General features: G+C 38.5%; 1 protein-coding gene across 1 annotated transcript in view; it reads left to right on the plus strand.

Annotated features, from left to right (window-relative positions):
- The first annotated feature begins 1,560 nt into the window (after positions 1-1,560).
- Positions 1,561-22,465, plus strand: part of grin3a (glutamate receptor, ionotropic, N-methyl-D-aspartate 3A) — a 29,583-nt gene continuing 8,678 nt past the window's right edge. Inside the window, exons 1-2 of the mRNA XM_073829999.1 lie at positions 1,561-2,431; positions 10,938-11,542. Of these exons, the coding sequence (XP_073686100.1) occupies positions 1,718-2,431; positions 10,938-11,542 (1,319 nt within the window). The 5' untranslated portion in view covers positions 1,561-1,717. The remainder of the gene's footprint in view (positions 2,432-10,937; positions 11,543-22,465) is intronic.

The following is a 22,465-nucleotide window of genomic DNA, read 5'->3' on the forward strand; positions in this document are numbered from 1 at the left end:
CAGATAAAGTGTTGTAAGCTATCAACGGAAAATTGGAGATACTACATATTTTGCCAGCATGAGTGTAAACAACATCTGCTTTCCTTGCCACATTGTTGCCCTTAGCTTGCTCACTGGTGCGATATTCTATACTTAAATCTGATTTGTATTGTAAAAAGTGCTTAAATTGGATCAAATCTATATCTGCATGATAACAGTACTAAGTAGAGAGTTATTTTGTTGTTTATGTTTTTTTGTTTGTTTTTTTGTTTTTTTGAAGATGAAGAAAAAGTATATACATATCCCTCTATGGTACGGAGTTGCCATATGGCAACAATTAATTTCATCTCATTTCCTTGTTATTCTGAAAGAAATGCAATATATTGAAATACGGTAATTAAAAGGGTCAGCCCTAAGGTAGTCAATAATGTGCTGTTTTGGCTGTGTTAAACTCATTTCTGAACATTTCTGAACTTTTGCACCATCTTTGGTTAGTAAATTACATATTTCTATTCACAAATCAACATTATCTAATATAGTTTTACTGTAAAATGTGAAAATATCAATGTTGCCATTATGGCAACACTGTACCACTACGGAAAAATAGGCAACAATGCTGTACCACTGTGGAATTGAATTAATGTATTTCCCCATTGGATTTTATAGATAGTAACATCAATAATTTTATTGCAGTTATTTATTTATTTGAAGTGTTTATTGTAGTCTAGTTGTATTTATGTATGAATAAGATTTTTTTTTTTTCTTCAATAAATGGATACAGCAATATTTCACGGAAAGGGCAATAGGGAGAGTGCAGAGTTGGCTTTCCCATGTAATGTCAATGAAGATGAGTTAGCCTTCAGTGACCGTAAAGATGTGTCTGCATGTGTGTGTGACAATTTTGATGGAAACTAAGATTGGATGCATCGATTTCTAAAATAAATGTGCATTTGAACTGAAAAGAAAATTATAAGAGGGATATATGGTTTAGCAGTCATGTTTTATACAATATAAATTATATGCAAATAACCCATATTTTGGGTAAAATCTAAATCCATCAATGTCTGTGTATAGCAAAGGTGTGAGTGCAGCAGTGAACGGGTTAAACGCACAGCACAGCCAGTGCAATAATCTGCACTATTCCAGTGCCATTCTGGGAGTTTATCGGAACAATTTCACTGCGCAACATGCTTAAACTGCGATTTAAGCCATTTAGACGCTCGTTTCTGTTTAGACATAGTTTGCGAGTAAATTATTATTATTATTTTTTTTGGAGATCCGTCACGATTTTTCATAAATCAAATTCACGATGGAATGCAGGTTTGCATGCAAATATAAAGATAAGAGGGAAATCTAAGTATCTGTTTCAAATCCTGGGACTTCCCTTACGTTGATCTGGAGAGTATAAGCGCTTTTGGGTTTTTCCAGTCACTTTGAATTTTAGTAGCTGCCTTTTCACCTGTTTTGGAGAGCGCGTAAAAACAACCTCTTGATTATTTCACACCGGGAATATTTTGTCCATAAACGCTTTTGAAATGAGCCACTGTTTTGAGCCGCGTTGGACATGTGCACTGCTGGCGATCCCTCAGAAGCCTGTTGGAGAGGAGCGCAACTTTGCTGCGTCTAGGAGATTCACCGGTGATCCATCATCTATCCAGCGCTGTGCAGGAACCACCGGGCGCGCAGGTGGACGCGGATCCCGTCGTTTCCAGAGCTTAAGCGAGGCTTGTTTGGAGTAATGCCGGGCTCTTGGATCTGGGGTGCGCTGGGCAGGTCGGTGTGGTTCTCTTTGCTTGCGCCAAGCGCTTTGATAATGATCCTTGTTCCCCCAGCATCTCTGGCGCATCCACAGCCATGTCAGATTCTTAAGAGGATCGGACATACGGTGAGAGTCGGAGCTCTGCACCTTCAGCCTCGAGTGTTCAGGCAGGATTCCCTCAGAGGGAGAGAGCCGGACTGGGATGCAGACAGAGAAACGTGGGAAGAGTGGGACACGATCACCCAAAGTGGGCACGAACAAGCCTGGAGGGGCATTAGGACTAAAAGCTCAGTGAATAACCCCCACAAGGCCTCCAAAAGTAAAACCGCACTCAAACAAGTGGGTACGGATGCTGTGTTTCTACCTCGAGACTCTGTTTTGCTCGCTACAGAGACGCTCAATCGAGTGGCGGGGCTTTTACCCTACAACCTCACCCTTGAGATAGTCATGGCCGTGGAAGCAGGACTTGGAGAATTACCTGCTTTCTCCTTTTTCTCGTCGTCTACAGCCGCCTGTGCCGATCCCGTATCGTTCCTGCAAAGTGTTTGCCACACTGTCATCGTGCAAGGAGTTTCTGCCATCATCGCGTTCCCACAAAACAGGGACGAACTGGTGAAGTTGGAATTTATCGCCACAACGCTACAGATTCCAATCATCAGCCTCGTCCAGAGCGAATTCAAACGCCAGAGTCAGGTGCGTTTATTTTCGTGATAAATACCAATGTTTACATTTACAGCGCTGCGTGTTTCTGGAGCTTTTTGGAAATGTAAATAATGTTATGGAATTGGATTGCAATGATAAATAAATATTAATCAACTATTTTAATAGTTGTTTTAGGTTTTTGGATTAGAAACACTACAGACTCAAGGAATAAATGGTACTTAATGATTCATAGCTTTAGTGCGACCTTCTGCTTCTCAAATGAATGTGTATTTTCCCTTGTGATAACTGGATATGTGTCAGCATGTCAGATACAAAAATAATGTGTAGTTTATCAAATATATAACACAAATCTTAAATTAAGAATGAGCTGAGAATATAGAATGATGAACACCCAAAACTGAATTGTCACATAATTTAACAAAAATAATTATATGACTAAATAGCACAGCTGTAAAATCTGTTTTTCTTTTTAAAATACATATACAATTAACATACGCAAATACATACATGAATACATCTTCAAGAACATTATGTTATGACTTGGTTATTATAAAGGCTTATTTTTTTTTAGGTTTCAATGGTGGTGTTAGGGGAGAGTGAATCATAGTGTAGTATGTTTTTTATAAACCGGTAAGTAAATTAAGGTTGTCAACATGTTTTATCCTACGTTTATAATATAGATTCTTTATTGGCATACACTCTTAAAAATAAAGGTGCTTTAAAAGGTTCTTCACAGCGATATCATAGAAGAACCATTTTTGGTTCCAAAAAGAGACATTCGGTCAAAGGTTCTTTAAAGAACCATCACTTACTTTCCTTGTTATAATCTGAAGAACCCTCTTTTGCCACAAACAGAAAGGTTCCTCAGATGTTAAAGGTCGTTTATGGAACCTTTTAGACAAAAAGGTTCTTCTATGGCATCGTGAAGCACCTTTATTTTTAAGAGTGTATATTCCAAGAAGAACCATAAACATTAACAGAGACTTTTACATTGCACAAAAGAGGTACTTTTCAGAACTGATCCATGTTCTCTGAGAAACCAGGAATGGTTCTTTAGAACCTTTCCCTTTTAGAAGCTTTATTTTTAAAGAGTCTCATATTTAGTGCATAAATCATAAATTCACTGCATGTATTAGTATAATTGATGTTTTAATGACTGGAATCAAAATTTGCAATTTGGCTTTATCTAAATCTAACTAGAACTGTCTGATGTCAATTAGGGTGGAATTGCTTTCATTCAACTATTAAGTTTGACTTATTTACTAATAAGTAAATTAATGTAAATTAAAGTAAACCTGCTGGATTAGTCTTAACTACAAATAAAACAGCTATTCAGATGGTGACACATAGTGTCTGTTCAAAAGGCATTTTTTTCTGAGCACCCTGAGGGCTGAGCTGTTTGATATCTGATCTTTTGAAGTTAGCACCATCTTCTGGTCAGGTCTTTGTTTACATGGATCATGTAAGATTTATCAGATTTCTCCGTGAGCTCAGAATCAGTGTCTGTTATCTGTCCAAATAGCAATTAGTCCCTCAATGTGCTTATTACTGAGCCTTACTGATTTCTGTCAGAACAGGAATTGTGCTCACAGATGGTGGATAAATACAAAACTCATAGCTTTCACCCCAAAGGTTTCTGGGACCACTGCCATCATAGAATTCCTTGATCTTTATATATGTAGTGCTTAACAATACTTTGATCTTAAGTAAAAGTCAGACATTACATAAACAGAGGTTAGGGGGTAAAGATGATAAAACACATCAATGCATCATTAAATACTGGATGAATGAAAGCTAAAACAGCAGAAATTTACCAAGATTTATAAAATGCAATACAGTTTAATGATGATGTACTAATTGGCCATTTACTAAAACATTAGCAGCAAAACTGCCCAAAGGGAAAATCATTGTCAAGGTTTTGCAAAAACATGAATTAGGACATAAATTCTATTGAGATTTGTGTATTAAAATTAGGGATGAAATACCATTTTTTTTTAAAAGAGATAACTTTTCATTTATTTATTTATTGAATAATGAGTATTTTTAATATTCCTCCAATTTTACAGTACATTACAGTGGATTCATGTGTTTAATAGTTTAATGAATTGTATGAATTGTTAATTACATTGTTAATACCTTTAAAAACAGTATACTCTAACTGATCACCAAGGCATCATAAAAACACAATACTTATTCACTCTACATACAGTTGAGGTCAAAAGTTTACATCCCCCTTTCGGAGTCTGCAAAATGTTAACTATTTTACCAAAATCAGAGGGATCATACAAAATGCATGTTATTAGTACTGACCTGAATAAGATATTTCACATAAAACACGTTTACATTTAGTCCACAAGAGAAAATAATAGTTGAATTTATAAAAATGACCCTGTTCAAAAGTTTACATTCACTTGATTCTTAATACTGTGTTGTTACCTGAATGATTCACAGCTGTTTTTTGTTTGCTTGTTTTTGTGATAAAGGTTCAGGTTCCACTAATTATTTGGTTTTCCAGCATATTTGTGTATTTGAACCCTTTCCAACAATGACTGTATGATTTTGAGATTTTGAGATCCATCTTTTCACACTGAGGACAACTGAGGGACTCACATGCAACTATTACAGAAGGTTCAAACACTCACTGATGCTCCAGAAGGAAAAACCATGCATTTAATGTCGGGGGTGAAAACTTTTGAACAGAATGGAGATGTGTACATTTTTCTTATTTTGTCCAAATAACATCTTTTTTTTTTTTTTTTTTTTTAATACGGCCCTTCAAAAGCCACAGAAGTAGTTATATGTTTCCCAGAAGACAAACCTTCAGTAATATTTGCATATGAGTCTCTCAGTTGTCCTCAGTGTGAAAAGATGGATCTCAAAATCATACAATCATTGTTGGAAAGGATTCAAATACACAAAAATGCTGGAAAACCAAAGAATTAGTGGAACCTGAAGGTGTCTTCTGAAGAATGGCAGACAGTTTAACTGTTCAGGACAAACAAGGGACTCATGAACAACTATCACTAAAAAAAAAAACACAGCTGTGGATCATTCAGGTAACAACACAGTATTAAGAATCAAGTGAATGTAAACTTTTCAACAGGGTAATTTTTTTATAAATTCAACTATTATTTTCTTATATGTAAACATCTTTTATGTGAAATATCTTATTCAGGTCAGTACTAAATAAACATTAACATGCATTTTGCATGATCCCTCTTATTTTGACAAAATAGTTAACATTTTGCAGATTCTGAAAGGGGGGTGTAAACTTTTGACCTCAACTGTAGTATATTTGCTGTCTATGTTAAAATGAAAAACTCTATTCATGAATCTATTTTTTTTTTTTTTTTTACATAAGCGATATTAGATATCTATATTACTAAATACCAGACTATATTATTTCACAACGTTGGTGGTTTCATCATTTATCATTCTCAATCCCTTTTGGGAGTTTGTGAAGCTTTCAAGGTTATGAGAAGACAAACTGAAGGTCCATCAGGCTACTCTCCACAGGCCTGAAGAACTGGGGTGTATCAAATCACCCATCTTTACCCATTCATCTTCAAAGCTGCTGGAAACGCACATAATTGTATCACCCTCCAGTGCCTTTTTATGACACAGCTGTTATATCTGCCTGTATCACAGCTTGCAAATCATTTAATGAAACAGGTTCCCTCAAGATAAAACATACCCAGGATGATGTAGCCACTCAGAACCTCTAAGTGTCCCTTCTTTACTTGTTAGTGGTACTTATTACTCTCCCACAGCTTAGGCCAATTAGATTTCATGACAACTTCTAGTGAAAATAAGTCAGACTCTGTTTAGACATCTTGAAATAAATCCCAGGGAAGCTTTTCCTTAATCAATTCTGATTAGCCTGTTTTTCTGCCATCCCATAATTACAACCCCAGGGGAAATTAAATGGCTCGGCTGAACGTTTCATCTGGCAGTGTCTGTTAAGGTCTTGATTTCCTTAGCAGGACAATGTCATGTTATTAATAACCATTATATCATTAAAACATTGAGATCCCAGTCCTCACGTAATTAATGTTTCTGGATGTCCTTAGTGAGCAACGTTTAGATACGTAGATACTTTCCATATCTGAAATACTCTACATCCATATTTCGATGGCGTCAACAGCACTTTTGACTCATGTTCAGGGTTGCCAGGTCTGTAATAAAACCAGCCTAATTGGTACTCAAACTACACTGTAAAAAAAAATCATTGCTAATGGTGCGTTCACACCGGACGCGACTTGCGCGGAAAAAACGCGCTATTCGCGCGTAGTTGAACGCTTGAACATTTGAGTTTACTCGCGCCATTCGCGTGGTAAAATTCGCGTCATTCGCGCGTGACATTTTCTCCACAACAGACGCGAATTCGCGTCATGGGAGGGGCTTCTGCCACTCGTCAGCGGGAAAGTAGTTGTAAAATAGGTGAATGAGCTCAATTTGCCAGCTTTAGCTTGCTTGTAGTCTCAATATGTATGTATAGGTCAAATTGAGTAAAGAGCGTTTTTTAAAATTTACCAGATTGTCCGACCTCTTCACTCACTTTCTTCCTAGCAAGATCCTTTTTATTCCCGTTTCTACAAAAGTCCAAAGATGTATCGTACAGCTCAGAGTAACCACAGACAGCAACAGTGATTTTGTCCTCCATTGTTGTTTTGGATTTCTGCCTCCGTCACTACTAGAGCAAGCTCCTGATTGGTTAACGCGGCGCAGATTTTCGCCAAGGTTCAGATTTTTGACCTCGCGCGGCAATCGCTTGAAACGCTCAATGCGCGCCGCTTCATTCGCGCTATTCGCACGTTTCGCGCCGCCTCATTCACGCGTTTCACACCGCAGGATGGCTATTCGCGTCTTTGCATTGACTTAACATGTAAATCACTCGCGCTTGCCGCTTCATTCGTGTCCGGTGTGAACGCACAGTAATACTGAAAAATTCAAGGCAACACATTGCATTCAGATTTTTATGTTTTCCCAACGATTAGCAATGTAATTAAACCCAATTACAATAAGGTTGTTGTCTTTACTAATATTATTTACTTCCGATAAGGGACAGTGCTTTAGCCATGTGATTACCCCAACTACAATAATCTTGTTGTCCTTACTAATATTATTTAGTTCTGATAAGGGACAGCGCTTTAGCCATGTGATTACCCCAACTACAATAATCTTATTGTCCTTACTAATATTACTTAGTTCTGTTGATGAACAACACTTTAAATTCCTCGTTCTACCAATGAATATATGTTTGCTCAGTCAATAGCCTCGTTCACAGCTAACCCAATAAAAGGCAAAACTAGCCCAATCATGTTCCAAGGAGAAACGGCTATCAAAATTGCATCCAAAATTGTGTTCTGCAACACTGCTCTTGGCCATGCTATCAAGTAAAAAAAAAATAAAATAAAAAAATCAAACAATTAAATCAGTATTTTGGTCCATTGACCTATACTGCCTTCCAAAGGCAAAGCGCAGTAACTACACATTTGGTCAAAATTGAGTTAAGGCTTAAAATGGACTTTGTCTCGTGGCAAAGTCTCCTGGTTCAATTTTTTCCCGTTTAAGAGAACCAAGAGTGTTGTTTCAGAGAAACATGTGTTTGACTAGCTGTCAAAAAACTTTAAAGGCATTTTTCTCAGTTTCAGTGTTCGCGTAGTTAATGCACTTTGCCTTTGGAGGGCAGAATATTTCCTAAAATTTAAAAAAAAATAACCAGATCATTGAGGTTAATTGCATGCATTTTGTCTTTGGACAGAGCAGCATGATGCAGTTAAATATTATTAATAAATACTAGTTCAAAGCATTTAAAATGCTAATTAGACCGATAAAGAAAAACTGGCCTGATTTGACTATTTTCTAAGGATTCATCAACTTTCAGATTTAAACTAGTTTGAAATTCTGCCTCTCTACATGCATTTCTATTTTCCATGCATCACAAACGGAACCAGGCAGCGCTTAAAGAAATTGTTTTCAGAAGCAAAGAATTGCACACTTGGACATCATGCTGGAAATCTTAATGTTTGTTTTCCTCAGAGGAGAATCTGCTTCAAAAACTCAATCGGCAAACAGAAGGAGACTGTCCGTCAAATCATGCATTACGATAAATATCTGTTGGGCTTGAAACTCACGCCTTCCCTCTGTTTTGGCACACAGGAAGAGATTTGTAAAATCAACTAGATGGAGAATTGCCTGGAAGAGTAGTTGACCAATCTGTCTTAAAGAAGCACTGGATTTAGATTCACCAAACCAAACTGACCAAACTGTTGTGTTTTTGACGTGTTTTTTGTTAAAAAAAGAAAAAAAGAAAAAAAAACAGCTAGACTAGAATGCAGAATTCCTGAGTTGTGTCTTTTTTTTCTTAAGTTGGAGTACTTTTAACTTGACATTCAATCTTAAAAATTCTAAATACAACTTGACAGCTTAAAAGATGCATTCACAGCATGTTGTAATTACTGTAAATATTATAGATGACAACCCAAATATTTTGTTTTTATTTTATTTAGCAGGACATTAGACAGTTCTTATTAGGTTTACAAGTTGTAACTCAATAAAAAAAGTTTGTCATGAATGAATGAATGTCATGAACGCTAAAAGAGCAGAAATTTAAAAAAATAAAAATGTTTAAATAATGTAACTGAATAAAAAATCAAGAATTTCAAATGTAAAGATAAAAAGCAGTTTGATGAGGTACTAATCTGCCATTTATTAAAACATCAGCAGCAAGTTTGTTTTAAAAGTTTTAGAAATTGTAGAAATTGTATGGTTTTCAGTCTGAAAAAGATTAAACTTTAAAGTAGTTTTAAAGTTTTGAAGTCAATACAGTCTGTCAGATGGATGGATGGATAAATGGATAGATTGCATGTTTTAGCATGTTTCTAACTTATTTAGCATGTAGCTAGCATGATTAGCAAGTTACTAGCATGTTGCTAGCATGATTAGCATGTTGTTAACATGTTTCCAGCATGTTTGCAACATGATTAACATGTCAATTGCGTGTTGCTAGCAAGTTGATAGTATGTTGTTGGCATCATTAACATGTTGCTAGCATGTTTATAGAATGATTAGCAAGGCACTAGCTTGTGTCTAGCATAATTAGTATGTTGTCAGAATTATTAACATTATCTTAACATGTTTCTAACACGATTAACATGTTACTAGCATGTAAATAGCATGATTAGAATGTCACTACCATAATGTTAACATTACTAGCATGATTAGCAAGTTACTAGCATGTAGCTAGCATGATTAGAATGTCACTAGCATAATGTTAACATTACTAGCATGATTAGCAAGTTACTAGCATGATTAGCATGTTGTAACATGTTTTTAGCCAGATTAACATGTTGTTAGCATGTTTCTAGCATGAATAGCATGTTGTTAACATGTTTCTAGCATGATTAGCGTGTCGTTAGCATGTTTTAGCATTTTTCTAACATGATTAACCTGTTACTAATATGTTGCTAGCGTGATTAGAATGTTGCTAGACTGATGTTAGCATTAGTGGCCTGGTGTTAGCATGACTAACAAGTTACTAGCATGATTAGCATGTTGTAGCATGTTTCTAGCCGGATTAACATTTTGTTTGCATGTTTCTAGCATGATTAGCATGTTGTTGGCATGTTCCTAACATGATTAGCCTGTTACTAGCATGTTGCTAGCATGCTAGCCTGATGTTAGCATTAGTAGCCTGGTGTTAACATGATTAACAAGTTACTAGCATGTTTCTAGCATGATTAGCATGTTGTTAACATGTTTCTAGCCGGATTAACATTTTGTTTGCATGTTTCTAACATGATTAGCATGTCGTTGGCATGTTCCTAATATGATTAGCCTGTTACTAGCATGTTGCTAGCATGCTAGCCTGATGTTAGCATTAGTAGCCTGGTGTTAGCATGATTAACAAGTTACTAGCATGTTTCTAGCATGATTACCATGTTGTTAACATGTTACTAGCATGATAAGCATGTCGTTAGCATGTTTTTTGCATTTTTCTAACATGATTAGCCTGTTACTAACATGTTGCTAGCATGATTAGAATGTCGTTAGACTAATGTTAGCATTAGTGGCCTGGAGTTAGCATGATTAACAAGTTATCATGTTTCTGGCATAATTAGCATTTGTTAACATGTTTTTAACATGATTAGAAAGTTACTAACATGTTTCTATCATTATTACCACTTTACTAGCCTGTTTTTAGCATGATTAGCATGTTGTTAACATGTTTCTAGCCTGATTAGCATGTCCCTAACATGATTCTAGTTGCTAGGCTTGGTTAAATAGATAGTTTAAATAGCATTTCAGCCAACTTAATTATGAGTTTAGTAAGGACATATATGCTATATTTACAATGTTCTGCCAGTTGTGTCTTACAATACAGCCATGAATCATGATTTGATTCTTTGATTCTAGATAAACTATTTGAAATTACCAGTCAACTAGTTGGAAGTTGAATGATTGATCAACACGATGCATAGTATTGTACATCCATCTCTTTGTAAACATAACCACATTTGTTTCTTCCCAACAGAACTCACTCCATTTCCAGATGGCAATGCAAAATCCTCAAAACTCTCAAGCAGATCTTATCTTCTCCCTGCTGTCCATGAATAACTGGTATGATGTCAGTCTGGTGATGTGTCAACAGATGAACATTTCAGACTTTGTTTTCTTGCTCCATAACAACTCCAAGTTTCATCTGGGGACAGTTCTCAAATTATCCACCAACAGCAGCTCCAAAAGTGACTTTCAGATGTCCCTGCAAGTTCAACTGGAGTCCATCAAGGACTCAACATCTACTATAGTGACCTTTGGATGTGACATCAGGGATATAAGAAGAATCTTTACTACCATTGCAAAGTTTGGTCTGATTCTTCCCGATTATCACTGGATTATAGGAGACTCTCAGAATGTGGAGGAATTACGGACAGAGGGGTTGCCTATGGGTCTCCTTGCACATGGCCGTATGGGTGAGCCCTCGCTGGATCATTATGTTCAGGATGCTTTAGAGATAGTGGCACGGGCGGTGGGAACGGCTGCCACTGTGTCTCCAGAACTGGCGCTGCTTCCTGGCATCACAAACTGTCTGGCAAAATTTGAGACTAACAATCTCACATCAGGAACCTTTCTGTCCAGGTATTTTATTTAACACTTTGCTTGATATTTCATAATATTTGTGTTGTTAAGTAGCATCATATGATCCAAACGTGAAGGCTGCAATAAATGTCATCAGATTTCAAACCCATTCTTCCCTCCAAAGGCAAAGCGCAGTAACTACACATTTGGTCAAAATTGAGTTAAGGCTTAAAATATACTTTGTGACGACTGTTTTGTCATGTGGCAAAGTCTCCTGGTTCAAATTTGTCCTGTTTCAGAGTAGTGAGAGTGTCAACATGTTTGACTAGCTGGTGTAAAAACTAAAGGCATTTTTCTCAGTTTCAGTGTTGGCGTAGTTACTGCACTTTGCCTTTGGAGGGCAGCATTGACACCAATTAGTTTAATCTTAAATGACTGAAACTGCCAGCCACCAGCAGCATTTTTCAGCATTTTCACAAAACTTTCATATGTCAAAGAATAGATCACATCCTCGGCTTTTAAAGGGTTAGTTCAACCAAAAATAAAAATTATCCCATTATTTACTCACCCTCAAGGCATCCTCTGTGTATATGACTTCCTTCTTTCAGACAAATGCAATCAGAGTTGTATTAAAAATTGTTCTGGCTCCTTCAAGCTTTATAATGGCAATGGGCGGGTGTTTCTCCTCATCAGTCCAAAATAAATCCAATAAAGTGCATCCATTCATAATAAAAAAGTGCCTCACACAGCTCCAGGGGGTGAATAAAGGCATCCTGTAGTGAATAGATGTGTTTTTATAAGAAAAATATCCATATTTAAAATGTAATAATGACTGTAATCTAGCTTGCACTCACTGTTTTACATGGAAGCAGCTCCGGGCGGATGACGTAGAAAACCAACGTTTGTTTACAGGAGCAAAGGAAGCAAAGTTTTCTTACTTTAGCAAAGGAAAATCAGTCTCCTCTTGGCTTGTATTGCAATCTTCCAACATTTTTCTTTACAAATCCTCGTTTTGTACTTTTAATTTGTGATCGTTGTTTTGTTTTGATCTCTTCACTGTGCGTCCGCGTTTGTCACTGCTGAGCAGACCACCGGAGCTGCTTCCGAGTACAACTGTTAGTGCAAGCTAGATAAAAGTGATTATTACGTTTTAAATATGGATCATTTTCTTACAAAAATGGACCAATTCGCTACAGGAGGCCTTTTTTAACACCTGCCCATTGCCATTATAAAGCTTGAAGGAGCCAAAACAATTTTTAACATAACTCCGATTGTATTTGTCTGAAAGAAGGAACTCATATATGCCTACAAAAGGATGCCTTGAGGGTGAGTAAATAATGGGCTAATTTTCATTTTAGGGTGAACTATCCCTTTAAGACTTGTATGACTTAAAATAATGTAAATAATGCCTCTTACTGAAATGTAGTAGAAAACCCATGAAAGATGTATTATTTAAAAAAAAAATCACATTGTTTTATACATATTTTGGACTATCGTGGGTGCCATTATTTCGATGATCTAAAATGGTTGCACTCAGTGAGCTACTGGCACTACCTGTTTGTATTTTTACTGCAATAAAACTGATAAATACTGATACAGTGACCACAGCTACTGAAAAAGCTTATAGATGGCAATGGATATAAGCATAGGCTTAAAGGAGTCATCAGATGCCCATTTTCCACAAGTTGATATATTGATATAAGTCTGTAACATACTTGGGTTTAAATTTCTTAATGGTGGTGTAAACAACACAATTTTACCTGTCAAAATCAGTCCTTTTTAGAGCGAGCTATTCTGTTGCATGTTCCTTTAAATGCTAATAAGCTCTGCTCGTCCCACTACTCTTAGTCTCGCGTAGCCAGACCTTCAGACTGACGGCTGAAGGTCTGGTATTCATGGCAGCTTTCATTGGCCAAGGCCCGCCCATAAGGCCGTTTGACCGACATGTCAAACAACCAATCACAGTTTGTTTCGTTCAGCGTCACGTTTCGGGGTGTAGAAATGCCCCCACAACAACAGACTGGCATGCAACAAGTCAGTCATTGAAATAACCAGCATTGAAAGTTAATGAAGAAGAGGGAGAACAAGCAGTAAGTCAGTAATTTGTTCGCGAACGTCGCAAATGTGTATAACAACAACGGCGTCTGCCTAAGCACCTTTAAGCAAAACGCGAGTAAATCAGTCTGCGCTCTGTTTCCCGGCGGACCGAAAATAAACGCGACACTCGCGTGTTCCGGAAATCCGATCAAATTCAACTAATCAGATGACGACTTCGACATTCCTGAAGTGTTTCCAGTTAAGTGTACCATATGCATCAGACGTTTAGCCAATGTTCTGTGGGCGTGACGTCTGAGGCTGAGACTACACTACTCTCTGCAGTGGGATGACGAGCCGTAATGTTTACTTTAGCCACGTTTATCCGTATTTAGCTGCGAAAATTGCTAACCATCACATTATTAAGAAACGCCATTTGCAAAGATGCATAAAACCCATTATACTCACTTCTGCTGTGGGTGAAGCTGCATCAGGAATGATTTTCACGAACATAAACACATATGTAGATCGGGATCAGGGCTTTCCTTTCAAAAACCAAAGTAACGTTAGTCCTCTGCATCTTCAGCGGCTCAGATGTAGGGAGTAAATGACGACTGCTATGTTCATTATTACATCCAACAACAGAACACCTCAATCGCTCAATTAGAGTCTTCCTCTGCACCTGAGTCACACAATGGCGATCATCACACCGACGAGGAGCAGAGAAATACCTGATTTTAAAAAGGGGATATTACTTTTAAAGATTAAAAAAATACCACTGGGTGGATTTTTATCACTGTAGGGTGGTTGTGTACACAAACTGCCAACACACATTAATGTTCAAACAACATGTAAGAGTGAGTTTTGCATCCGATTACCTCTTTAAACCAAATGCCATACTATCGATTTTCACCACAAAGAGTCTAAACGCCCCCAGATATTGTGTGAAATCTGTATTGAGAATCTTTTTCAGTGGCTGCGGTGTTAGGAGAAGCGTCAGCATGTTCACATCCTGCACGGATGGCATCTAGCGTTTCTTGTTTCTGCTGTTTGTAAGCTCTTTCAGTAGCTGTGGTTTCCTAAAAGCCTCAAAGGCATCAGGGCTAAAGTGGAGAGAACAAAGACGCATGTCTTTAGGAAGTTTTATTTGTTCAGGGGCATCTTACCATTTTTTCCCTTTTTTTATTGCTAGGAAAGCAGTGAAGGCTTAAATCGCTTCTCTTGTTGCCTTTGACTGAAAATTACACGCGGCAAAGAAATGGCTTATCTCTTAGTATTTTTGTCCTGTTTCTAGTCAAAATATCTGAAAATTCTTAAATTGAGATGCATTTACTAGGTAAGAAAAATGCTATAAAATATTTAGTCTTAGCCCCGAAACAAGTAAAATTATCTGCCAGTGGGGTAAGTAAAATATTCTTAAAACAAGAGTATTTTACTTACCCCACTGGCAGATAATTTTACTTGTTTTATGCAAAATGCACTTAGTTTAGTTCTTTCCTCTTGGAAACAAGACTAAAAATCTAATGTCATTTTGCTTATCTAGTAAATGCATCTTAATTAAAATTTTTAGATATTTTGACTAGAAACAAGACAAATATACTAAATAAGATAAGCCATTTATGCAGTGCAACCAAAAGCCACACAATGTGGGATCATATCAGTTTTTTTTTCTTTTTTTTTTTTTCTCCAGAGTTGTGCTACAATAAAAAATAGCAACAGGTAGTGCCAGTAGTACAACCATTTTACTTCATCGAAATAATGTGCCCCCCCATAGAACAAAATATGTATAAAACAATGTGGGTTTTTTAAATAATGTGTTTTCATCACTCTAAAGACCTTCCTTTGAAGCCTTTATTTTTAAGAGTGTACCTTCTTATGATTTAATTTAAAGTGAGTATCACATTTACAATTTGCAGAAAGGAAAATCTTATAATGCATTGCAATTCCAAATAAAAATAGCTTAGACAAATAAAAAAAAAAAAACTATTTTATCCAATATTTGGGTGTGTAAAGTTTTATGCTTGTTAGAGTGTCACATCATTAGCTTAGCGACATATTAATATGAAAAAAAAAACTTTGAAATTGAAGATTCCTGTGCACTTAAGGAGTGCTGTTTGTGTGACACAAATACTTGCTAAGTAGAGTTTCCATTTTACTTTAAATGCTGCCTTAGATGGCTGCAGACAACAAGGCAGGAACTGAGCTCCAAGATGTCAGAATTATATAGTGACTTCTGATCATTTGGGAGCAGTGACTATATACTGCACGTCTGCATATTCTATAAGGATTATCCTCCTCATCCACAGTTGAGAGATGGTTTTTCTGAATATGTCAACAGAATTTAGCAAAAAGTAAACAGTTGTTTGAAAACATTCTCGTAGTGAGCAAGAAAAAGCTGCAGTTAATGCTATGAAAAGCAGTAAGACATGACATTAGCCTGTTTGCACACACTCAGAGAGACAGCATATCAAGAGTGTTTTTTCCAACGCTGCACTGTCAGGAAACAACTTCGGCAACTTCCAAGCAAACCACCTCAGGGCTTAAATTTCACATGCTCAGCACTCGTATCATTACTGATTTAAAAAGGTTACTGTTAGCTACACGTTTGCAGAAAAAAACTAAATCGAAGAAAGAAAAATACAAGACAGTGATAATATTCTCTAAACTGTGAGGTCAGTCAAGAAGCTAAATAGCATATCTTACCCATCAGGAAATGGGTTCACTGTGAGGCTAAAGCATTGGAGATAAAACAAGGCATTTAAACACACATTTAAATTCTGTAATGCTACAAATTTCAAATGAAACAGAATATCTAGTAAAAAATTATCAGTGTTAGGGATGCAACTGTGAGATGCAATTTTAGATTTCAAAGTTAGTTATATTTGAAGTGGTTGAAATGCAGATAAATGCTAGTAGTGGAGCCATTTAGGGGCAGTATCTCATAAGTATATCATATAATGTAGTCTGGTTTGTCTCTTGTGATTACAATAGTTGTTATATGGCACAAAACAATAAGGATCTTTTTAAAAAAAGTCCTTAGTTGCCTTTTAATAGAAACCGTTCACTCCAAGAATGATAACAATAACTAGCGTTCATACCAGTGCATGACAATGTTCTGTTTAATTTAAGTTTTGAAGTTTACTGCTCTAAATGCTTAAGCTCTTTCAAGATGAATTGATTTTGATCGCCTGTTCATCAGCTGAGGAAAAAAAAAACATTCCAAAAGTGAACAATAGCGTTTCTACGACTGCATTTTAGTGGCACATTACAAAATAAAAAATAAAAAAATCTAAGATTACAAGATAAAGTCATAATATTTCTAGAATAAAGTAAAAATTACGAGAATAAAGTCAAAATATTACAAAAGTCGAGATTAAAGACAAAATTACAAAGATAAAGTCGAAATTATGAAAATAAAGTCAAGTGTTTTGAGAATTAAGTCGAAAAAATTTTGAGAATAAAGCCTAAATATTTTGAGAATAAAGTCAAAATTATGAGAATTAATTCATAGCAATTATGAGATTAAAGTTATAATATTCTAGTATATTCTAGCCTATTGCGCATGCAAATGGACCAGATTGGGAGTACTGGGAGATATTCCAAAGTCTCAGCTTTCAAAATCTGTCAGTTTTAGTTCAAAATACAAACAAAATGTCTATTAAAAAAATGTGTTTTCCACGCTCTTTAATGTAGTGTGACATATCGTTGTATTCGACTCAGTTTAAGTGGCATGTGAATCAGTCATCCTCCAAATACAGTGAGACATTAATTTCATTAAATTAGGCTATACTGTTTTTTTTTTCATTCCTTCTGATGTTCCTTCATGTTTATAACAAGCTATAAACTTGAAATGACCCTGGAACGGAAACGACAATGAATCAAATGTTCAGCACGGGAGTTGATGGAGTAACAGTACTGGCAGGACACACGTTTCAAAGCTGCATCTGTGGCTGGAAAAAGATAACATCAGAGAAGGGTCTCAAGATCCACCAGGGCAGGAAAAAGTGCCTGAGAGAGCCTAGCGAGGGGCCTCGCATTGACCACTACTTACTTAGAGGTAGGGCAAATCAGTCGAGTGAAGCCCAGTGGCTGGATATTCACCACAGTCAACAGGGTATCAGAACCCCAGACGAAGCTCAACCAGCCACAGAGTCACCAACGGACATGAGTCCAGAGCCCATCCAGCCACGGACAGCAGTAGAGAGGAAGATGAATGGACGGAAGCCTCAAATCTTGTGGCCTAAATCCTGCCAGAAAAAGGAGTGGGAAACCACAGACACAGACCTCGTCCAACTTCTAGAAGGTCTGAAAGGGTGCGTGGAAAGAAAGCTGGACAAGATCGGAGAGATCATTTACAGCTATGGAGTAGAGAGGTTTGGGGTGAAAAGTAAAAACCTTTGGACGCAGAAGGACCCATCAGTCAATCTGCAGTCCAGGAGACAACAAGAGATTGAGCGACTGGTGAAAGAAAGAAGGAACCTGAGAAAACAATGGAGGAAGGCCACAGAAGTGGAAAGGAAGGGACTTGAGGCACTACAGGGTGACATTAAGCAGCGTATTGCAACACTGCGAAGAGCAGAATGCCTTAGAAAGCAACATAAAAAGAAGGAACGAATGAGGACTGCCTTCTACAGAGATCCCTACAAGTTTGTCAAAGACCTCTTTGTCAAGGAGAAAACTGGGACCCTCAAAGTACCCATGAGGGAACTAGAGGAGCACCTGAGGAAGACCTACTCTGACAATCAGAGGCATGTGACAGCCAGCATTCCGGATGATATGCCGCCAATTCAACCACCCGAGCACCAGCTGGAAACAAGACCCCCTACTTGGAGCGAAGTGGAGAGCACAGTAGAGCGGGCAAGAACAGCCTCTGCCCCTGGGCCCAATGGCGTTCCATATAGGCTTTATAAGAATGCGCCAGGCGTCTTGAAGTACCTCTGGAAGCTCATGAAAGTGGCATGGGAAAAAGGAATTATACCAAAGGCATGGTAACGGGCAGGAGGGATCCTGATTCCCAAAGAGAAGAATTCCTCAACCATCGATCAGTTCTGCCAGATCAGCCTCCTGAATGTGGAAGGAAAAATATTTTTCAGTGTTGTGGCCCAGAGGATCTCTGTGTTCTTGCAGAAGATCAATTTTGTCGACACCTCAGTGCAGAAGGCAGGGATAAGTGGATTCTCAGGATGCCTGGAACACACAAATGTCATCTGGCACCAGATACAGACAGCCAAGAAGGAGAAGAAAGACCTGCATGTGGTTTTCTTAGATCTTGCCAATGCCTTTGGGTCAGTGCCGCATGAAATTTTGTGGACGGCGTTCAGTTTCTTCCAAGTCTCACAAGGCTGGTTAAAGCCTATTTCCAGGACCTTCAATTCTGTGTGACAGCACAGGCCAGTACAACTGCCTGGCAGCACCTCGAGATAGGCATAATGGCGGGCTGCACTATCTCTCCACTGGCGTTTATTATGGTGATGGAGCTCATTATTCGAGCATCCCGATGGGTGGTTGGAGGAGAGTGGTTGAAGAGCGGGCTGCGTCTTCCTCCAATCAGGGTGTATATGGACGACATGACGACAATAACAACAACAAATGCATGCACCAAACGCCTGCTGGATAAACTCCAGGGAAACATCAAATGGGCACGAATGGAGATTAAACCCAACAAATCCCGCAGTATCTCCATTGTCAAAGGCCAGCTTACCAAGAGAGGTTCCAGATTAACAACGAGCCAATACCAACAGTTCTGGAGAAGCCCATCAAAAGCCTCGGCCGCTGCTACAGCGCAGAACTCAAAGACTCAAAGCAGGTGGAGCAATTCAGGCAGGATACAATCAGCGGCCTCAAGAAGATCAACAACACTGATCTCCCCGGGAAGCTGATGCTTTGGTGCTTTCAGTTTGGGCTGCTGCCCCGTCTCATGTGGCCAATTTATATCTATGAGGTCACGCTAACCCAGCGGTTCTCAATTCCAGTCCTCGTGCCCCACCGCTCTGCATATTTTGTGTTTCACATATCGCTTCAGACGTTTATTCTATTCCAGTGTTACCGCCCTTCGAAGTGGACATCACAGGATATTCCGCCATTATTCATTAGTTCGAAGCGAGTGTATATGTTCCATTTGAAGGTCATTAAAGCGTTCGAGACGTAAATTTAAAATGTATTTATTTACAGATGCATTTATGTCACACTTCTCTAGTAAGTTTCATCTGTGTGTGAAGACGCTGCATGTGGTGGCGTAGTGCAAATATGTGAATGAATGTTTTGAAGTGTAGTAAACAGATTTCCCCCGCTCAGGGAGTAGGGAGCAATGAAAACTGTGCAGGGACCATGTCAATCGGAACACAGTTCCTGCACGGAGTTCACTTCTAACGAGCTGGTTATTTGAATCAGGTGTGTTAACTAAGAGAGACATGCAAAATATGCAGAGCGGTGGGGCGCGAGTACTGGAATTGAGAACCGCTGCACTAACCCATGCCAACCAACTGGAGAAGTGGCTTGGACTGCCGAGATGCCTTACCAGCATTGGCCTGTATGGCAACGGAGCCCTCTCCTTGCCAATTTCAAGCCTGGTGGAGGAGTACAAATGTGCCAAATCAAGGCTGGAAATGACTCTCACAGAATCCCGGGACCCATTCATCAGAGGTGCTGCTCCAACCCTAGCAACAGGGAGGAAATGGAAGCCATCGGCAGCAGTTGCGGTGGCAAAGGCTGCCCTCAGACACCGGGATATAGTGGGGCATGTCCAACATGGCAGAGGGGGCCTTGGATTGAAAGCAGCAACACCCACATGGCAAAAGGCTACTCCAACCGAACGGCGGCACATGGTGATGGAGGAGGTGCGCCACCAGGAGGAAGCAGCCCAGGTGTGCCAAGGCAGCAACCCTCAAACACATTCTGGTGGGTTGCAAGACCAGCCTAACTCAAGGAAGGTATACCTGGCACCACAATCAAGTGCTGAAGTGCTTGGCTGCCGAAATTGAGAATAAGAGGGTAATTACCAACGCCATGCCTCTAAATGCACAGACTACCATCCCACGGAGAACAACTTTCATGCGGGAAGGGGAGAAACAGCGGACCAGACCATCACTTCCAGACTCTGGCCCACTGAATGCAGCCCGAAATTGGGAAATGCCGGTAGACCTCAGCCAGAGGCTCACCTTCCCACCCGAAATTGCAGCAACTAACCTGCGCCCAGATCTTGTCCTCTGATCCAAGTCCTGCCGGCATGTCTTCATCGTTGAAATTACTGTCCCATGGGAGGATGCCTTCGACGAGGCATTTGAACGGAAGAGGCTGCGGTATGCCAACTTAGCAGCTGAAGCAGAGGGGCGGGGCTGGAATGTGAAGGTGTGGCCAGTGGAGGTGGGATGTAGAGGTTTTGTAGCCAGTTCTACCACAAGGCTCTTGAAGGAAGTAGGGATCAGAGGGCAGTCCCAACGGAGGGCAATCAAAGAACTTGCCACTGCAGCAGAACGGAGCAGTCACTGGTTGCACCACGCGATCTATGCCAAATTTCACCCCACCTAAGATGACATCCCCATTCAATTTGTTGTGCTGATAGTTAGGGATCTTTAACAACCAGTCCTAGTAAGAATCCTGAATAAAACAACTTGTGAATAGTCACTTATATACCTCAGAAAAGACTACAATATAACTTAAGTTAACTTCAAACTTTAGAATGTTTTATTGCTGTTTTTAATTAAATACATGTGAGGAATAAGATTAGATGCCACAGATGTTTTGTAGAGTAGGTGGTGGAATTTTCACAAAGAAAACAGTATAATTTAATGAAACCAATGTCTCATTGTAAAGGAAAAGGCAAATTATTCAAATGAATACAGCGATCTGTACATTATTGCAAGACACATTGTTTGTATTTCACTATAAAACTGACAGATTTTCAACGCTGAGACTTTGTTTTATATTAAAAGTACCTAAAGCACAAAGCTTATTGCTATTATTCAGTGGCGGGTGCACTACAAATAGGCCTAACAAAGGCAATTAAAGACGTGAAATATTATTTTGCATACTGCAAAATATTCTGCTAGTAATCCCACATTTATTCAAATAAATTCCAGTGGCCTGGTAACTTCTCCCGGTGCTCCCAATCTAGGCCATTTGAGTCTATATTGAGTCTATGGCAGCCCATAGAACCATTTGCGGGAAAGTTGTGAAATTTGGCACACTGATAGAGGACAGTCTCAACATTAACCACAGCAAATTTGGAGTCTCTAACTCAAACTCTCTATCTAATTAACCATTAATTATGACATTTTCAAAAATGAAAATAACTGTAGATTGCATTAGCCTATTGTAATGTAACTGGTCTCAAAATATTCTTTGGATCATCCCGACCACATAGATACCAATTATACCATAGTTGACCGAACTTCCTGTCCGCCATATAGATTCAGGCTTAATGCCAAAATGACTCTGAGGCTTTATCTTTGCAAAGCTTTGACATAATGACATCAAACCTTGTGTGTGCCATTGTCACATCATATTGATTACACCACATCAACTTGGTAACAGCTCCACCTATTGGTCAAGAGTAATAAACCATTCATTAGCCATTAATTATGAAATTTTCAAAAATGCTAATAACTGTAGATTGCATTAGCCTATTGTAATGAAACTGGTCTCCTTCCTTGGGTCATCCCGACCACATAGATACCAATTATACCATAGTTGGCTGAACTTCCTGTCCAAAGCTTTGACATAATGACACCAAACTTTGTGTGTGCCATTGTCCTTGGGTCATCCCGACCACATAGATACCAATTATACCATAGTTGGCTGAACTTCCTGTCCAAAGCTTTGACATAATGACACCAAACTTTGTGTGTGCCATTGTCACCTCACACTAAACACACCACATCGATTTGATAACAGCGCCACCTGTTGGTCAAATGTGATAAGCCATTAAATCATATCAATAGCAGTTCTACA

This window comes from Garra rufa, chromosome 23, assembly GCF_049309525.1.
Source record: "Garra rufa chromosome 23, GarRuf1.0, whole genome shotgun sequence".
In the NCBI taxonomy this organism is placed as follows: domain Eukaryota; kingdom Metazoa; phylum Chordata; class Actinopteri; order Cypriniformes; family Cyprinidae; genus Garra; species Garra rufa.